Source organism: Mobula birostris, chromosome 6, assembly GCF_030028105.1.
Source record: "Mobula birostris isolate sMobBir1 chromosome 6, sMobBir1.hap1, whole genome shotgun sequence".
Taxonomy (NCBI): domain Eukaryota; kingdom Metazoa; phylum Chordata; class Chondrichthyes; order Myliobatiformes; family Myliobatidae; genus Mobula; species Mobula birostris.
The window spans coordinates 178,596,624-178,616,532 of NC_092375.1; the positions used below are offsets into that span (position 1 = coordinate 178,596,624).

Below are 19,909 nucleotides of genomic sequence, written 5' to 3' on the forward strand. Positions count from 1 at the left end.
AGGATCCGGCGGGGGGATGGCACTTTTAATTCAGTGATGAGAAGCAAAGTGTTCAAGGAAGGTCAAGAGTTGGTTCTCAGACTGTAGGACTGTGTCCAGTCGTGTGTCACAGAGGTCAGTGCTAGGACCATAGATGTTAGTAATTTATATAAATGATTTGGATGCATTCCATGCACTTACACTCTCTGTGTAAAAGACCTACCTCTGACATTCCACCCCAACATACTTTCCTCCAACCACCTTAAAATTATGCCCCCTTGTAGCAGCCATGATGTCCTGGGAAGAAGGTGCCAACTGTCCACTCTACCTATGCCTCTTATCATCTTATACACTCTATCAAATCACCTCTCATCCTCCTTCACTCAAAGGAAGAAAGCCCTAGCTTGCTCAAACTTTCCTTCTAAAACATGCCCTCTAATCTAGGCAGCATCCTGGTAAATCTCCTCTGAGCCATCTTTAAAGCTTCCATTTCATTCCTATAATGAAAAACCAGAAATGAAGGCAATTCTCCAAGTGTGGTCTAACCAAAGTTTTATAGATCTCATGGCTCCTGAACTCAGTTGCTCAACTAATGAAGGCCAACATACCATATACCTTCTTAACCATCCTGTCAATGTGCATGGCAACTTTGAATGATCTATGGATGTGGGTAACCAAAATCACTCTGTTCCTCCAGATTGCCATTAACCCTGTATTCTAGCTTCAAGTTCAACCTTCCAAATTGTATCACTTCACACTTTTCCAGATTTGAGCTCATCTGCCTCTTCCGAGCCCAGCACTGCATCCTGTCAATGTCCTGTTGAAACCTATGACAAACTTTTACACTACCTACAGCACCACCAATCTTCATGTCATCTACAAACTTAATAACCCGCCCTTCCTCTTCCTCATCCAAGTCATTTATAAGAATCACAAAGAGCAGATGTCCCAGAACAGATTCCTGAAGAAAATCACCATCACATCTACTACTATCCTCTGGCTTCTGTTGAAAAAACAATTGTGAATCCACACAGCCAAGTTATCCTGGATCCAATGCCTCCTGACTTTCTGAATGAACCTAGCTTACCAAAATCCATATAAACTGCAACCTTCATCAATTTATCTTATCACTTCTTCAAAAAAGTCAGTCAGGCTTGTGAGGCATAACCTGCCCCTCACAAATCCATGTCGAGGAAAGAGGATTGGGTCGAGACAACAGAGACTTATGGAGAAGAGGAGGTCGGTGGGTAATACCGTTCCGGCTGACCGGAAGTGCACTGACAGCGGTAAGCGTAAAGAAGTTGGGTGCTTACTGATCTGGTTAACAACAGATGGTGCAGTCCGGGGTATATTACAATCGAGGAACGTGTTTGCAGACTGGATATTGAACTTTTTACTGTTGGACTTCAGCCACATTCCACCGTGATACAACACTTGGCGGCACGGGAGGTCGTTCCTGCCTGTGGCCATCGAACGTGCAGCTCCTCCCATGGAGGGTCAGACACCCTGAGCCAATAGACTGGTCCTGGACTTATTTTCCATCTGGCATAGTTTGCATTTTGCTGTTTGATTGTTGGTGGTTTTTGTATTGCTATATTTACGCTTTATTCTTGGTTGGTGCGGCTGTAACCAAACCAAATTTCCCTTGGGATTAATAAAGTATATCTATCTATCTATCATTCCGAATCAGGCCATGCTTCTCCAACCGCTTGTAAATCCTCCCTGTAACAATCCTCTCCAATAGTTTCCCTGCCAATGTTTAAGACACCCTGTTTATAATTCCCAGAATTATCCATGATACATTGCTTGAACAAAGGAATAACATTTGCCACCATTCATTTTTCCGGTACTACTCCTGTGGCCAGTGAGGACACAAGGGTCATAATCAACTGCACAGCTTCCTGCACAAATGTGGAGTATATCCAACCCAGTCCTAGGGACTTACCTATGCTAATGTTTTTCAAAACTTCCAGCTCATCTTCTTCCTCACCCTTGACAGGTTCCAGCACATTACCCTGTTCTACGCTGACCTCGCATTCATCCAGGTCTCTCGAACTGGTGAGTACTGAAGCAAAGTATTCATTCATGACCTCCCCTACCTCCTCCAAATCCAAGCACTCATTTCCTGTTCTACCCCTGATTGGTCCTATCCTCACTCTAGTTATCATCCTGTTCTTTATGTACATGTAGAACGCTTTAAGGTTTTCCTTAATCCTACTCGCTAAGACCTTCTCATGTCCACAGAGTCTCCCGACTGTTCCCCTAACTATTGAATCTCCCATCACCACCCTTTCCTTTTTACCCAACTCTCTGTCCCTTCTGAGCCACAGAGTCAGACTCAGTGCCAGAAACCCCTGGTCACTACAGCTTCCCCAATTACAAACAAGAGAAAACCTGCAGGTACTGGAAATCCAAGCAACACACACAAACTGCTGGCGGAACTCAGCAGGCCAGGCAGCATCTATGGAAAAAAGTGCAGTCGACATTTCGGGCACAGACACTTTGGCAGGACCCTTCCTGCCGAAGGGTCTGGGCCCAAAACATCAACTGTACTTTTTTCCAGAGATGCTGCCCAGCCTGGTGAGTTCCTCCAGCATTTCTTTTGTTGACTACAGCTTCCCCCGATGGACTCCCTTCTCCCCCTCATACTCTTCGCTGTCTGCCCATTCTCTTTCCCTCTCTTGATTGTCACCCAGCTATCTGTTCCGTAGGTGTGAGTGCCTAACGGTCATTCCTGTCTGTCCACCTCTCATTCGCCCACGTGGGCCAGAGATCAACCAGCTCCAGACTCCTAACACAATCTGTCAGGAGCTGCAGTCAGATGTACATCTTGCAGATGTAATCATAGAGGCACTCGTGTCACTTTAACTTCCCACATCATGCAAGAGAAGCACACCACTGCACTGGGATCCATTCTCACTACAATAATAAAGAAAGGAAGAGGAATTTGACAGAAACTTCACTCTAGCCTCTGTCTCTCTCACCGAAGCCTCTTGAACCTTCTTAAAGTGGAAACAGTGCGGAAAATATTTAGCAGGATTTTGCCTGAGCTACAAGGAGAGGCTGCATAGACCAGTTTATACCCTGAAATGTAGGAGAGTGAGGGATGACCTGATAAGATCATGATGGGCACAGACAAATTCAAAGCCAATTTGTCTGTGCTCATCTGTGAGGGTGTCCAGGGAGAATACACTAAAAGCAAGAGGGCATAAGTTGAAGGAAAGAGGCAAGGGATTTAAAAGGGATATTAGAGGCGGCTTCCTTGCACAGAGAGTGGTACCATATTTGGAACGAGCAGCCAGACATAGATGTTGAGGAAGGCAACATTTAGAAGCCACATGGGTAAGCACATGGATAGAAGGGGCTTGGAATACTAACGACCAAACGCAGGCGATGGGACTAACTCGCTGGGCAACACAGCATGAACGACTTAAGCTGAAGGGCCAATTTCTATGTTCTATGACTCTGACTTGGAATGTGTCCTCCTTGACTTTCGTGCCTTTCCCAGGCCAACACACACCCAGTACCAAAGCCCCTCTCAGCCAGCCACATCGGCTGGTCAGATTATTCGCCTGCCCTACACCAGATTCCTGAAGCAGACACTCTATTTCATGCTCTGATGGATAGAGAATTGTATTCAAGGATGTGTTCAGAACTTTCTTGAAGAACTGAAACATCTGCACTGATTCCTTGGAAATTCTGGATCACGTCTGCTCAGAGTGGAAGAGCATTGAGGATAGTACAGAGAACACCAACGCTATCCACAGGAACACACAGAAACTGTGTGTGTGTGTGTTCCTCATGAGCTACACTGGAACCTACAGAACTGGAGTGGAAGCAAGTCATCTTCAAACCGAGAAGAATTGGAATTCAACAATATAATATTAAATGCACCAGCATTGAAGAGTCCACTAGTTACCAAGGTATGGTGCCAGATCAGCAACAAGCTCAGATGCATGATTTAAAACATGCATTTATATTGACTACCTTAAGAAATCAACATGCTTTTCAACTGGTTCATTTAGAGCTGCAAGTTTCTCAGAAAGATTAAATGTAAAAAGGTATATGGAGAGGCTATGTTCCCAGTCCTAATGCAAATTTTCTTCACGCTAGCAACATTCCCAGAATAAAGAATAGGTGAAAGAGCAATCAGCTGTGTTATTTATTTTACCTCATCAGAAACTAGGGCATCACACAATCAACGGTATTTTTTATATAAAGTTCTTAAAGATAATCAAATAGCAAATTGTTTCTAAATCCTTTCTTCCTCAATCTGGGATTTCAAAGATACAACAAACACTTTTACCTGCATTTAGGAAATCTACACATTGTCTTATTCAAACCTTTGATAAATCCATTTCATCTAGATTACTTAAGCCAAATAAAATGGAATATACTTTCCTTACAAGTCAAGACCAAAGTAAATTTATTATCAAATACTACCATATATTGCCTTGAGATCCATTTTTTTAGCCATTTACAGGAAAAGAAGGGAATACAATAGAATTTATGAAAAACTATACATAAATAAAGACCAATAAATTCAACGTGCAAAAGAATACAAATCGCTTAAATAAGTAATACTGATAACACGAGTTATAGAGTCCTTGAAAGTGAGTCTGTAAGTTTTGGAATCAGTTCAGAGCTGTGGTAAGTGAAGTTATCCACACTGCTTCAGGACCCTGATAGTGGTAGGGTAATAACTGTTCCTGAACCTAGTGGTATGGGACTACCTCTTGCCCAATGATAGTAGCGAGAAGACAGCATGGCCTGGATAGTGGGGTCCTTGAAGATGGATGCTGCTTTCTTGTAGCAGCACTCCATGTAAATGTGCCCAATGACAGAAAGAGCTATGCATGAGATGAACTGGGCCGTATCCACCAATGTTCTGTAGAGCTTTCAGTTCCTGGGCATTGGTGTTTCCATACCAGGCCATGATGCACTGTACAAAGTCTGTCAAAGTTTGGGTGACATGACAAGTCTATGCAAAACTTCTAAGACAGTAGAGGAGCTGTTGCGTCTTCTTTGTTAAGGCATTTATAAATGTTGGTCCCACAACAGATCCTTTGATATAATAACTCCATGAAATTTAAAGTTACTGACCCTCTCCACCTCTGATCCCCTAATGAAGATTGGCTCATGGATATGCAACCTCTTCCTCCTATAGTCGATAATCAGCTCTTTAGCTTTGCTGACTTTGAGTGAGAGGTTGTTGTGGCACCATTCAACCATATTTTCAGTTTCCCCTCTGTATGCTGACTCATCACAACCTTTGTTCAGCCAACAACTAAATTAAATACAGCACTGGAGCTGTACTTAGCCTAACAATCAGAGCAATGAAATCATAACATTATACCAAGGAGATTTTTCAACTTTGCTGAAGAGCTGTAGGAAGACTGCACTGGTGAAAACTGTTATATTTGTTCTTGCCAATAAATACACAGGGAATTCATGGATTAGAGACAACACGAATTGAAGAAAATTTTTAAGATTACAATTCTCCGTGGCTCATTTAAAAAAAAATCTTAACTTCCCTACATAGAATCTCAATATATTTTAAAACAATGTTTACTCCACTTGGTTTGCCAAATGTTTTAGGTTTTTTAAAACAAAATCTATTTATGTTCAGCTGGCCTGACAATGAATACAACCCAGTGTGCACTTCATAATTCAGTTTTCAGAGTGAAGGCAGCACTGACATGACTATTATTACCCTAATGCTAATTGTCCTTGACTTGATGCTTGAGAAATATCTTTTGAACAACCAAGTTCTGCTCCAATGTCTTATGGTCTGTTTGAAAATAGGTATTCCCTTTGTTTAAGGTATTCCAACAATGCTTTTGCTTCAGAATCTGGACCCAGTGATGATGAAGAAACCGTGATACTTTTCCAGTTCAAGGTAGTGTGCAGTTTGGTGTGGAACCTGCAGTATGATTTCTTTGCGTGCTTGCTGGACATATCCTCTACAATGGTGACAGTCATGGAGTTGGGAAATGCTGTTAGAATAGCCTTGGCATGTTGTAATTGCATTGCATTTTGCAAACAGCATACACAACCGCCATAGGGGGATGTCATAAAGGAAATGAAAATTTAGGTCGGTGAATAAAATGCCCATCAAATAGGCCAGGGGTTCCCAATCTGGGGTCCACAGACCCCTCGGTTAATGGTAGGGATCCATGGCATAAAAATGATTGGGAGCCGCTGAAAGAGGCTGTTTGCCTTGCATTAAACTTTCTGGAGTTGTATTTGAGCTACACTCATTCATGCAAGTGGAAAGTATTCCACCAAGCTCCTGAATTGCCCAACATAAATGATGGAAAGGTTTGGCTGGAACAGTAGCTGGATCTTGATCTGCAGGTTATGTTGCTTTTGACAGTTCATTGGCACTAATCTAGTTGAGTTTAAATTCAATGGTGATTCCCCAGGATAATGGCTATGGGGGACTTGGTGATGATGATGTTATTGAATACTACAAGTGAGTAGTTAGAACCACTACAGTTGAAGATAGCATTTAAATGGTAAGAATAAATTTACTTGCCACACACTAGCCTGTGCCTGGATAATGTCTTTAACTGCATGCTGAAAGGAAGAATTTGTTTCATTGAGGTGCAGTGCGTTTGCATGAGTGCTTGTTTATAAAACATCTCCATTATTCTCAGTTGGAAACCAACTGTATGTGTGCACTTAAAAAAGTAAAATGAGGAGTGTATAGTTCCAGATTTGTCCAAATCAAAAGAACATAAGAAATATGATAGAAAAAAAGGAACAGCAGTAGACCACACAGACCTTCAAATCTACTTTGCAAAGCCTCAATGGCTGACATTCCACCTCAGTGCCATTTTCCAGCACTGTCCCCACACCCCCGGTCCCCGGAAGGTTCAGAAACCTATTGATCACGTTTTCTGAATGAACATATCAACTATGTTTTCACAATTGGCAAGGATAAAGAATTCAAGGTTTCACTATCCTCCGATTAAAGGACATTCTCCTTACCTCAGTCCTATTGGCCTACCCTTTATTCTCAAACCGTGCACTTTGGTCCTAGATTTCTCATTCAGGAGAAACATACTCCATAAGACCATAAGACATAGGAGTAGAATTAGGCCATTCGGCCCATCAAGTTTTCTCTGCCATTCCATCAAGGCTGATTTATTTTGCTTCTCGGCTCCATTTTCCTGCTTTCTCCCCATAACCTTTAATGGCCTTACAAATCAAGAATCTATCTACCTATGCCTTAAGTACACCCAATGACTTGGCCTCCACAGTCATATGTGGCAATAAATTCCACAGATTCACTACCCTCTGACTAAAGGATGTGGATGTGGTATGTTTGGATTTTCAAAAGGCTTTTGACAAGGTCCCACACAGGAGATTAGTGTGCAAACTTAAAGCACACAGTATTGGGGGTAAGGTATTGGTGTGGGTGGAGAATTGGTTAGCAGACAGGAAGCAAAGAGTGGGAATAAACGGGACCTTTTCAGAATGGCAGGCGGTGACTAGTGGGGTACCGCAAGGCTCAGTGCTGGGACCCCAGTTGTTTACAATATATATTAATGACTTGGATGAGGGAATTAAATGCAGCATCTCAAGTTTGCAGATGACACGAAGCTGGGTGGCAGTGTTAGCTGTGAGGAGGATGCTAAGAGGATGCAGGGTGACTTGGATAGGTTGGGTGAGTGGGCAAATTCATGGCAGATGCAATTTAATGTGGATAAATGTGAAGTTATCCACTTTGGTGGCAAAAATAGGAAAACAGATTATTATCTGAATGGTGGCCGATTAGGAAAAGGGGAGGTGCAACGAGACCTGGGTGTCATTATACACCAGTCATTGAAAGTGGGCATGCAGGTACAGCAGGCGGTGAAAAAGGCGAATGGTATGCTGGCATTTATAGCGAGAGGATTCGAGCACAGGAGCAGGGAGGTACTACTGCAGTTGTACAAGGCCTTGGTGAGACCACACCTGGAGTATTGTGTGCAGTTTTGGTCTCCTAATCTGAGGAAAGACATCCTTGCCATAGAGGGAGTACAAAGAAGGTTCACCATATTGATTCCTGGGATGGCAGGACTTTCATATGAAGAAAGACTGGATGAACTGGGCTTGTACTCGTTGGAATTTAGAAGATTGAGGGGGGATCTGATTGAAACGTATAAGATCCTAAAGGGATTGGACAGGCTAGATGCAGGAAGATTGTTCCCGATGTTGGGGAAGTCCAGAACGAGGGGCCACAGTTTGAGGATAGAAGGGAAGCCTTTTAGGACTGAGATTAGGAAAAACTTCTTCACACAGAGAGTGGTGAATCTGTGGAATTCTCTGCCACAGGAAACAGTTGAGGCCAGTTCATTGGCTATATTTAAGAGGGAGTTAGATATGGCCCTTGTAGCTACGGGGGTCAGGGGGTATGGAGGGAAGGCTGGGGCGGGGTTCTGAGTTGGATGATCAGCCATGATCATAATAAATGGCGGTGCAGGCTCGAAGGGCCGAATGGCCTACTCCTGCACTTATTTTCTATGTTTCTATGTAAAGAAATTCCACAGATTCACTACCCTCTGGCTGAAGAAATTCCACCTCATCCCTGTTCTAAAGAGAGCAGCACTCCTTCTACAACAAGTCCATTCTTTCTTAGATCAGGAAAAACAGCTCACAATATTTCAGGTAGTTTCATCAAGGGCCCGCACAATTGTGATGAAGTTTCTTCACTCCTGTAGTGCAATACAAATGTAAAGAATGCCGTAGCTAGTCACATTCTGAACGTGCAGGTTAGCATTCAGTAACCTGCATACAAGTGCGCCAAGGTAATAAACACCACTACCTCGTTATTTCTTTTCTTTTTCGTATTAGTTATTTATTTCAATTTATATCTTTGTGATGCAATGCTGCCGCAAAACAACAAAATGTCATGACATTCATGTCAGTGATGATAAATCTGATTTGCTTTAATAAAATGCATTTAGTTCCGTCAGCAAACTTGGAAGGATGATATTTTGTGCATTTTGAGTGTTAAAAGAAATCACGAATAATTGGAACTCCGGCAGTTCTGTATGAAGTATCCTATTAGTGAGAGATTGTCATCCTCAGATTTATTCCCACTTTGTTGTCTGTCCATTTCTCAAACTGTAAAATAAACCGTAATTCTCCCAAAGAAAAATTGCTGCAGATAGTCATAGTCATAGAAAAGTACAGTACAGGAAAAGGCCCTTCGGCCCATCTATGGCAAACTCGTTTAAAGTGCCTACTCCCAGCGATCTGCACCAGGACCACAGCCCTCCAAACCCCTACCATCCAATATATATCCAAACTTCTCTTAAACGTTGAAATCGAGCTGGCATGCACGTCCCACTCTCTCACGATCCCTCATCTTCCCCTTAAACTTTTCACCTTAATGATGGAAATTTGAAACAAAAATCCAACAGTCCGACGTCTGAAGGTAAGGATCCTGGTCGAGCGTGTTCATTTTATTCCACTCTTGCTCACCGCTGTCACTCGCGAGAGTGGGTTGGACCACGTGATCGGTAGAGCCGGGCCGCATTCGGTTGCCACAGTCACGGTTTGGGAGTTGCCATGGCGACGGCCCGGCGGTGGCCGGAGAAAACCATTGGGCGAAGTCGTTACTTCAGGTCGTACAGGACCCCAATCTCAGCAGCTGCAGGTAACGGCCTTGTGTTCCGGTGGCCCCGGTATCTCACCTTGTTCAGAAACGCCAGCAAAGGGAGAAGTCATTGCAGACGTTTCTTTGAGGGAAGCACCTTTATTTACACGCTTCTGCAGCTGATCTTCGCCGATTCTCGGTATAAACAGTGGGGACTAGAGGTAGCTATGATGTCTTCGTGGTATATGCCCTGAGTTATTTGAGCAAGACAGGGACTTCCTGGGGCTTGCTGGTTGGCCATTGGTCAAAGGCTGTCAATACCCATGTTTGGGATTTGGACTGGGGACTGGTGAATTGAGAAAGGGTTAGAGCCGCGGAGAAGGTGAAAAGAGACAATGGACTAGAAATTTAAATGGAAATGTTATACCTACTGGAAACTGAACTATTTGATTGTCCAAAGGCCAAGCACGATTGCTTTATAAGCTAAAAAACAAGAATTGGGATTGGTTTATTCTTGCCATGGGCACAGAGATAATCAAAACTTTTCTTGCGTACAGTTCATACAGAATTCTATGTCTTCTGCCTGATGGAAGAGGAGAGAAGAGAGAATATCCGGGATGGGTAGGGTCCTCTCTGCGAATGTTGGAATTTAAAATAAACCAAAAATGAAGGGGAGGCTTAACAGATCACAGGCAGCATCTGTGGAGAGGAAAATTGCCATAATAATGCAACTTGATAACCGTTCATCATAATTGGTAAATCGGGAAGATAAACGTGTTTAAAGAAACTTGGGAGGGGGCGTAGAAGTTGGAGGGAACAAAAGGAAGGTGTGGGACAGGAGTCTAAGATTGTGCAGGAAGCAGAAAGTGTGGAGTAGACCATACTGTAAGGGCCAACTGCAACCTGTTATGTACAAGTGAACTGTTCCTTATCCTGGAAAGATTATTTGGGTCACTAAATTGTGGGAAGGGACTAGGTAAGAGGGTTTGGTATACCTTCATATTTCCACAAAACTCCTCTCAGTCAAATATAGCCCATGTCATACTGTAAATAAATACAGAAAAAGGTTTCACACAGCAAGTCTGCAAAAATGACTTTTGTTGTTATTGGCGGGTATACTGTCATATTCTTCTAAAATTGACAAGGAGTATTTTTAAATTTACCTGAACAAAGCAATTCAGTTCAATATCTTACCAAAAGGAACACATCAGTACTTTATATACTGTATTCTATTAGGGTACGGAAATAGAATTTGAAAATGCAACCTTTTAATTAATGTAAAAAGTTGATATTTGGACAAAAAGATAATTGTGTAAAACTTTACAAGTCATTGTCAACTTTCAACATTGTGTTCAGACTTGGACCATCTGATATTTAGGAATGATGCCCAGCACCACATACATTGAAATATATGGCTGTTGGAAAACAGGGAGAGGATACTTTGCCCAACATATTCATTTTCGCTGTCAAGGAGATCCGTTTCATTGTTATCACTGGGTCCATTAGACCATAACACATAGGAACAGAATTGGACCACTTGGCCCATTGAGTCTGCTGTGCCATTTCATCATGGCTGATTTATTATCCCTCTCAACCCCATACTCCTGCCTTCTCCCCGTAACCTTTGATGCCCTGACTAATTAAGAACCTATCAACCTCCATTTTAAATATAAAGACTTGGCCTTCACAGCCATCCATGGTAGTGAATTCTGCAGATTTACCGACCTCTGGCGAAAGAAATTCCTCCTCATCTCAGTTCTAAGTGGACTTCCCTCTATTCTGAGGCTGTGCCCTCTGGTCCGAGACTCACCTACTTTAGGAAGAATCCTCTCTGTATCCACCCTATCTAGGCCTTTCAGCATTCGATAAGTTTCAATAACTCCCCACCCACCCCCACCAATTTTCTAAACTTCAGCGAGTACAGGCCCAGAGCCATCAAATTCTCCTCATTTGTTAACCTTTCATTCTTGGAATCGTAATCATGAACCTCCTCTGGACCCTCTCCAATGCCAGCACATCACTTCTTAGATAAGGGGCCCAAAGTTGCCCACAATACCCCAAGTGCAGTCTGACCAAAGCCTTATAAAGCCTCAGCATTACATGCTTGCTCTTATATTCTAGTCTTCTCGAAATGAGTGCTAACATTGCATTTACCTTCCTTGTCACTGACTCAACTTGCAAGTTAATCTTTAGGGAATCCTGCACAAGGACCTCCAAATCCATTTGCGTGTCTGATTTTTGAATTTTCTGCCCATTTAGAAAATAGTCTGCACCTTTATTCTTTCTATCAAAGCGCATGACTATACACTCTCTACAGTTCCATCTGCCACTTCTTTGCCCATTCTCCCAATCTGTCCAAGTCCTTCTGCAGACTCCCTGTTTCCCCAATACTACCTGCCCCTCCATCTATCTTTCTATCACCTGCATACTTGCCTTTAAAGCTATCAATCCTATCATCCGTATTGTTGACATTTTACGTGAAAAGAAATGATACCGGTACTGAGCCCCGCAGAATACCACTTGTCACTGGGAGCCAGCCAGAATAGGCCTTCCCAGTCTTTGCCTCCGGCCAGTCAGCCAATCTTCTATCCATGCCAGTATCTTTCCTGTAATACCATGGGCTGTTATCTTGTTAAGCAGCCTCATGTGTGGCAGCTTGTCAAAGGCCTTCTGAAAATGCAAGTAGACAATATCCATTGACTCTCCTTTGTCTATCCTCCCTGTTATTTTCTCAAAGAATTCCAACAAAGTTCAAAGTGCATTTATTATCAAGGTATGATATACAATCTTGAGATTTGTCTCCTTACAGGTAGCCACGAAACAAAGAAACGCAATAGAACCCATTAAAAAAGAATACCATCGAACACCCAATGTGGAAAAAAATCAAGTCATGCAAGCAACAAAAATGACATTCAGAACTAAAATTCACAAAAGTGAGTTGACAGCCACGAAGCCAGTCACAGCTTATCCAGGAGCCTGTTAGTTGCAGGCTACAGTCTCAGTTCAGCACAGAGACAAGTAAACCTTGACGAGCAGCGAGCTAAACATCAGCCCCTCCCTTGCCTCCAACTCCAGCACCCTGATATTTTTAATTTAACCCAGTACTTAAATCAGCCAAATATCGGTTCGTTTCTCATTCTCCGGACTGGGCCCCACTGCCAACATCTTCCAAACCAGTGAAGTCAAGGTAACTGACCTATAATTTCCTTTCTTCTGCCACCCCCCCAGTAGAATGAAATTTGCAAATTTCCCGTTCTCTTCAGCTACCTCTTTCAGAACTCTGTGGTGTAGTCCATTTGATCCAGGTGACTTATCCATCTTCAGACCTTTCAGCTTCCAAAGCACTTTCTCGTTAGTAATATCAACTACACTCACTTCTGCCTCCTGACACTCTCAAATTTCTGGCACACAGCTAGTGCCTTCCACAGTGAAGACGAATGTAAAAAAATTACTGTTCATCTGCCATTTCTTTATCCCCTGTTACTACCTCTTCAGCATCATTTTTCAGTAGTCCAATATCCATTCTCACCCCTCTTTTACCCTTAATATATCTGAAAAAACTTTTGGTACCCTCTTTTATATTATTGGTTAGATTACCTTAATATTTAATCTCTTCTCTCCTTAAATTTTTTTGTTGTCCTCTGTTGGTTTTTAAAAGTTTCCCCATCCTCTAACTACATATTATTTTTGCAATATGATATGCCCTCTCTTTTGCTTTCGTGCTGTCTTTGACTACCCTTGTCAGCCACTGTTGCCTCATCCTCTCTTTAGAATACTTCTTGATCTTTGGGATGTCTCTATCTTGTGCCTTCCAAATTGCCCCCAGAAATTTCAGCCATTGCTGTGCTGCCGTCAACCCTGCTTGTATCTCCTTCCAATCAACTTTGGCCAGCCTCTCTGTCATGCCTCTGTAATTCCCTTTATTCCACTGTAATACTGATACACCTGACTTTATCTTCTTCCTCTCAAAATATACCGTGAATTTTATCATATTATGATCACTTTCTCCTAAGGGTTCCATTTATCGGTCCCTTAGAGAATTAGAGTGGATGGCTATGTGCGGAGCTGTAAGAGATGGGGGAGATTTTGAACAATTTCTTTTCTTCGGTATTCACTAAGGAGAAGGCTATTGAATTGTGTAAGGTAAGGGAAACAAGTAGGGTAGTTATGGAAACTATGATGATTAAAGAAGAGGAAGTACTGCCGCTTTTAAGGAATATAAAAGTGGATAAGTCTCCGGGTCCTGAAAGGATATTCCCTAGGACCTTGAGGGAAGTTAGTGTGGAAATAGCAGGGGCTCTGACAGAAATATTTCAAATATCATTAGAAACAGGGATGGTGCCGGAGGATTGGCGTATTGCTCATGTTGTTCCATTGTTTAAAAAGGGTTCTAAGAGTAAACCTAGCAATTATCGGCCTGTGAGTTTGACATGAGTGGTGGGTAAATTGATGGAAAGTATTCTTAGAGATGGTATATATAATTATCTGGATAGACAGGGTCTGATTAGGAACAGTCAAAAAAGCAAGAAGGGAATGTAAGTATGGGCAAAGAGAAAAAAAATTACATTAAATGAAAATGTTGAATAAAAGGTCTCCAGGTCTGTTCAAATTTAACTGAAGTATCATAAAGATTACTTCTGATTTTCTCCAAATTTAAACATAGTATCGTCTGAGAAAACCAAAAGGACGTAGTTGGGGCATTAATCTCCTTCCAATGTTGTAAAATACATCTTTTCGCCATTAAAGTAAGAAATGCAATCATTCTATGGGCTGAAGGGGAAAGATTACTGGAAATTTTAGGTAATCCAAAGATAGCGGTAATAGGATGGAGAGAAATATCTATATTCAATACCTTTGAAATAATATTAAAAATGTCTTTCCAAAAAGTTTCCAAGGTAGGACAGGAACAAAACATATGAGTTAAGGAGGCTATCTCCCCATGACATCTGTCACAAAGAGGGTTAATATGAGAATAAAAACGAGCTAATTTATCTTTAGACATATGCACTCTATGAACAACTTTAAATTGAATTAGGGAATGTTTGGAACAGATAGATGAAGTATTGACTAGTTGTAAAATATGCGCCCAGTCACCCGCCGAAATAATAAAGCCCAATTCCTTTTCCCAATCTGACCTAATCTTATCGAATGGAGCTTTCCTAAGTTTCATGATAGTATTATAAATAATAGCCGTTACACCTTTCTGACATGGGTTAAGGTTAATTATAATATCTAAAATATATGTAGGAGGTAACGTCGGAAAGGAAGAGAGTGTAGTACTTAGGAAATCTCTAACTTGGAGATATCTAAAAAACTGTATTCTTGGTAAGTTATATTTGTTACCTTCTTGCTTTTTTAACTGTTTTTAATGGAGGTTGGGTTTGAGGACGTGATTGTTTTAAGTTGTTTAAGTCTACTTGTTACCTAGTTAGCCCATTGCTTTGCTTTGCTTTTTAGATTAGTTGCACGGTGGGTTTTTTTGGGGGGTTTTTTCTTCTCTTTACTGATATGTATGGAAAATTAGTATACTATTACCTTGTTATTTTATATCTAAACTGCACTGTTTGTACTAACTTTTTTTTGTGTATTAATATCTCTTGCAAATTTATATTGCAACAGTGTATTAGTGTCTACATGGTTTACTTTTTGTGTACTAATTTAATAAAAAAGATTTAAAAAGAAAGAAAGAAAGGAACAGTCAACATGGATTTGTGTGTGAAAAGTCACGTTTGACAAATCTTATTGAATTTTTTGATGAGGTTACTAGGAAAGTTGACAAGGGTAAAGTGGTGGATGTTGTCTATATGGACCTCAGTAAGGCCTTTGACAAGGTTCCACACAGAAGGTTAGTTAGGAAGGTTCAATTGTTAGGTATTAATATTGAAGTAGTAAAATGGATTCAGCAGTGGCTGGATGGGAGATGCCAGAGAGTAGTGGTGGATAACTGTTTGTCAGATTGGAGGCCGGTGACTAGTGGTGTGCCTCAGGGATCTATACTGGGTCTGATGATTTTTGTCATATATTAATGATCTGGATGATGGGATGGTAAATTGGATTAGTAAGTATGCAGATGATACTAAGGTAGGTGGAGTTGTGGATAATGAAGTAGGTTTTCAAAGCTTGCAGAGAGTTTTAGGCCAGTTAGAAGAGTGGGCTGAAAGATGGCCAATGGAGTTTAATGCTGATAAGTGTGAGGTGCTACATTTTGGTAGGACTAATCAAAATAGGACATACATGGTAAATGGTAGGGCATTGAAGAATGCAGTAAAACAGAGGGATCTGGGAATAATGGTGCATAGTTCCCTGAAGGTGGAATCTCATGTGGATAGGGTGGTGAAGAAAGCTTTTGGTACGCTGGCCTTTATAAATCAGAGCATTGAGTATAGGAGTTGGGATGTAATGTTGAAATTGTACAAGGCATTGGTGAGGCCAAATTTCGATTATTGTGTACAGTTCTGGTCACTGAATTATAGGAAAGATGTCAACAAAATTGAGAGAGTACAGAGAAGATTTACTAGAACATTACCTGGGTTTCGTCACCTAGGTTACAGAGAAAGGTTGTACAAGTTGGGTCTTTATTCTTTGGAGCGTAGAAGGTTGAGGAGGGACTTGATAGAGGTAATTAAAATTATGAGGGGGTTAGATAGAGTTGATGTGGATAGGCTTTTTCCATTGAGAGTAGGGGAGATTCAAACAAGAGGACATGAGTTGAGAGTTAAAGGGCAAAAGTTTAGGGGTAACATGAGGGGGAGCTTCTTTACTCAAAGGGTGGTAACTGTGGAACAAGCTTTCAGCAGAAGTGGTCAAGGCAGGTTCAGTGTTGTCATTTAAAGTTAAATTGGATAGCTATATGGACAGGAAAGGAATGAAGGGTTATGGGCTGAGTGCAGGACAGTGGGACTAGGTGAGAATAAGGGTTCGGCACAGACTAGAAGGACCGAGATGGCCTGTTTCCGTGCTGTAATTGTTATATGGTTATATGGTTATCTTAAACTCCCTAATCAAAATTGGCCATTACACAACAGCTAATCCATAATTGCCTTTTCCCTTGTGGGCTCAACCACAAGCTGCTCTCAAAAGCCATCTCACAGGTATACTACAAGTCCCCTCTCTTTGGATCCAGCACCAACTTAATTTTCCCTATCTACTTGCATATTGAAATCCCCCATACTATTGTAACATTGCCCTTAGTATTTCCCATTGATATTTATATCCCACATACTAGTTACTGTTATGAGGACTGTATATGACTCCTATAGGGTCTTTTTACCCTTGCTGTTTCTTAACTCTACCCACAACAATTCTACATCTTCCGATCCAATGTCACCTCTTCTTAAAGGATTTGATTTCAATTTTACTAACAGAGCCATCCCACCCCTTCTGCCTACCTGCTTGTCTTTTCAATACAAGGTGTATCCTTGAATGATAAGCTCCCAACTATGATCTTCTTTCAGCCACGTTTCAGTGATGCCCAAAATATCAGACCTGCCAATTTCTAGCTGTGCTGCAAGATCATATATCTTATTCCGTAAACTGCATGCATTCATATATAACACATTGTATTCACCTGTATTCATCAACCTTTTCAATTTTTCTCTCATGTTCCACTTCAACTCATCCCACTGACTGCAATTTTGCCCTATCTTCTGCCTGTCCTTCCGCACTGTCTCACTACACAATGCATATTGTATACCAATTGCCCCATCCTCAGCCCTATCACTCCAGTTCCCAACCCCCTGCCAAATTATTTTAAAGTCTCCCCAAAGGCTCTAGCAAACCTGCCCACAAGGATATCGATCCCCATTCGGTTCAAATGTAACCCGTCTTTTTTGTACAGGTCATATCTTTCCCAGAAGAGATAACAATGATCCAGAAATCTGAAACCCTGCCCCCTGCACCCCTTCCTCAGCCACTTATTCAGCTGTACCATCATTGTTTTCTTGCCCTGACTAGCATGTGGTAATGGGAGAAATCCAGAGATTACTACCTTGGAGGTCCTGCTCTTCAGCCTCTTTCCTAACTCCCTGTATTCACTGCACAGGACCTCTTCCCCCTTTCTACCTATGGCTTTGATGTCAATGTGCACCAGGACCTCAGGCTGCTCACCTTCCCTCATGAGAATCTTCTGCTCTGAGACATACTGGACTTTAGCACCTGGGAGGCAACATACTATCCTGATTTTTCTTTCACTGCCACAGAATCTCCTATTGGTACCCCTGACTATCAAGTCTCCTATCACTATCACTCTGCCTGACTTTACCCTTTCCCGCTAAGCCTCAAAGCCAGCCACAGTGCTGAAAATGACCTATCATGGCACAGGAGTTTTCTCCAGAAGTATCCAAAGGGGTGTACTTGGTGCTGGAGGGAACAGCCACAGGGGAATCCTGCACTGACTGTTTACACCTCTTACTTCTGGTGGTTACTCCTCTACTATCTGACCACCTCAGTAAAAGTCTCATCACTTAGGTTTTCAGTCTCCTGCATGCACCTGAATACATCCAGCTCCAGCTCCAGTTCCTTGACCTTGTCAGTTAGGAGCTGCAGTTGGGTGCATTTCCTGAAGATGTAGTCATCAGAAAGACCATTAGGTACCCTGAAATACCACCTCTCACAGGAGGAGTATCGCACTTCTTGAACTACCATCCTGCCTCTAACTTCTTAAGCTTAAGTCCTAGCCTATGCCTCTTCTCACCGAAGCTTGTTGAGTCAAAGCTGGACCACTTTAACACTGGCACATTCCAACAATGGCTGCTCCTCATTGTGCATGGGAAGTTGTGTCTGACAAATCTCTTGGAGTTCTCTGAGGAAGTAACCAAGAGGGTAGATGAGGGCAGGGCACTGGATATTGTCTATATGGACTTTAGCAAGTTCTTTGACAAGATTCTTCATTGTAGATTGGCCTGAAAGGCTAGATTGTATGAGATCCTGGCGGAGCTGACAGATTGGATTCATAATTGGTTCGTTTGAAGGAAGCAGAAAGGGATGGTCGAGTGTTGCTTCTCAGGTTGGTGGTGTGCCACAGTGGTCAGCACTTTGACCTTAGTTGTTTGTAATTTACAGTATATAAACAACTTGGAAGTGAATGTACAAGGCATGGTCAGTAAGTGTGCGGTTGATACTAAAATAGGTGGTACTATAATGGAAAATTACAGGGAAATATTCATCAACTAGAGATGTGGACTGAGGATTAGCAAATAGCTTTCTGTCCAGATAAATGTGAGGTACAATGCAGGAAATAAATTGTGAATCCTTTGCAATTACCTGTTTTTCTGCATTAATTACTCATAAAATGTGGTCTGATTTTAATCAAAGTCACAATAATATATAAAAACAATCTGCCTAAACTAATAACATGCAAATAATTTTGCTTCTTCTCATCAATACAGAGTGTATCATTTAAACAATCACAGTCTAGGTTCAAAAAAGTATGGGAACCTCTGGGATAATGCCTTCTACAAAAGCTAATTGGAATCAGGTGTTCCAATCAACGATTGCTGAAGTAGGTGAAAAAGGATCCAAGGGTAACAGCAAAAGAACTATAGAAGTCTCTAGAACTTGCTAAAGTCTCTGTTCATGTGTCATTATAAGAAAAACACTGAATAAGAATGGTGTTCATGGAAGGACACCACGGAGGAAACCACTACTGTCCAAAAAAAAAACATTGCTGCATGTCTCAAGTTTGCAAAAGACCATGTGGATATTCCACAATGCTTCTGGAACAATGTTCTGCAGACAGATGAGACAAAAGTTGAACTTTTTTGGCAGCAATGCACACTACTATGTTTGGAGGAAAAAGGGCAATAAAATAATGCACAACACCACCTAAACCACATCCTAACTAAGAAGCATGGTGAAAGGAGCATCATGGTTTGGGACTGCTGTGCTGCCTCAAGGCCTGGACAGCTTGCAATTGTTGAGGGAACAATGTATTCAAAATCGTACCAAGATATTTTACAGGAGAATGTCAGGGTAGCGGTCCATCATCTGATATAACAAGAGAATGATTCGAAAAACAAAAGTAAATCAACAACAGAATGGTTTAAAAAGAAGAAAATTTGTGTTTTGGAATGGCCAAGTCAGAGTCTAGACCTTAGCCCAATTGAGAAGCTGTGGCATTACCTGAAGAGGGCTGGTCATGCAAAGGAATCCCAGGGCCAGGGTATCTGTTTCCATGCTGTATGCCTATTACTTCTATTGGAGGCTTCAATGTCCATTACCTAACACTACCATCAAGCCATTCTAACTGAATTGGTTAAATCTAAGGGACATAGTTTCCAGATTGGGCCTACGGCAGTTGCAGGAAAACCACACATATGAGAGTGAATTGTACTTGTCCTATTT

General features: G+C 41.7%; 1 protein-coding gene across 8 annotated transcripts in view; it reads left to right on the forward strand.

Annotated features, from left to right (window-relative positions):
* Positions 1-9,526: 9,526 nt before the first annotated feature.
* c6h7orf57 (chromosome 6 C7orf57 homolog) overlaps positions 9,527-19,909 on the forward strand; it is a 73,587-nt gene continuing 63,204 nt past the window's right edge. For 4 of the 8 annotated variants that reach the window (XM_072261976.1, XM_072261980.1, XM_072261978.1 and 1 more), the window contains exon 1: positions 9,527-9,628. In XM_072261976.1, coding sequence (XP_072118077.1) covers positions 9,541-9,628 — 88 coding nt within the window. In that variant the 5' untranslated portion in view covers positions 9,527-9,540. The other 4 variants (XM_072261982.1, XM_072261983.1, XM_072261981.1 and 1 more) reach the window with 3 other exon arrangements.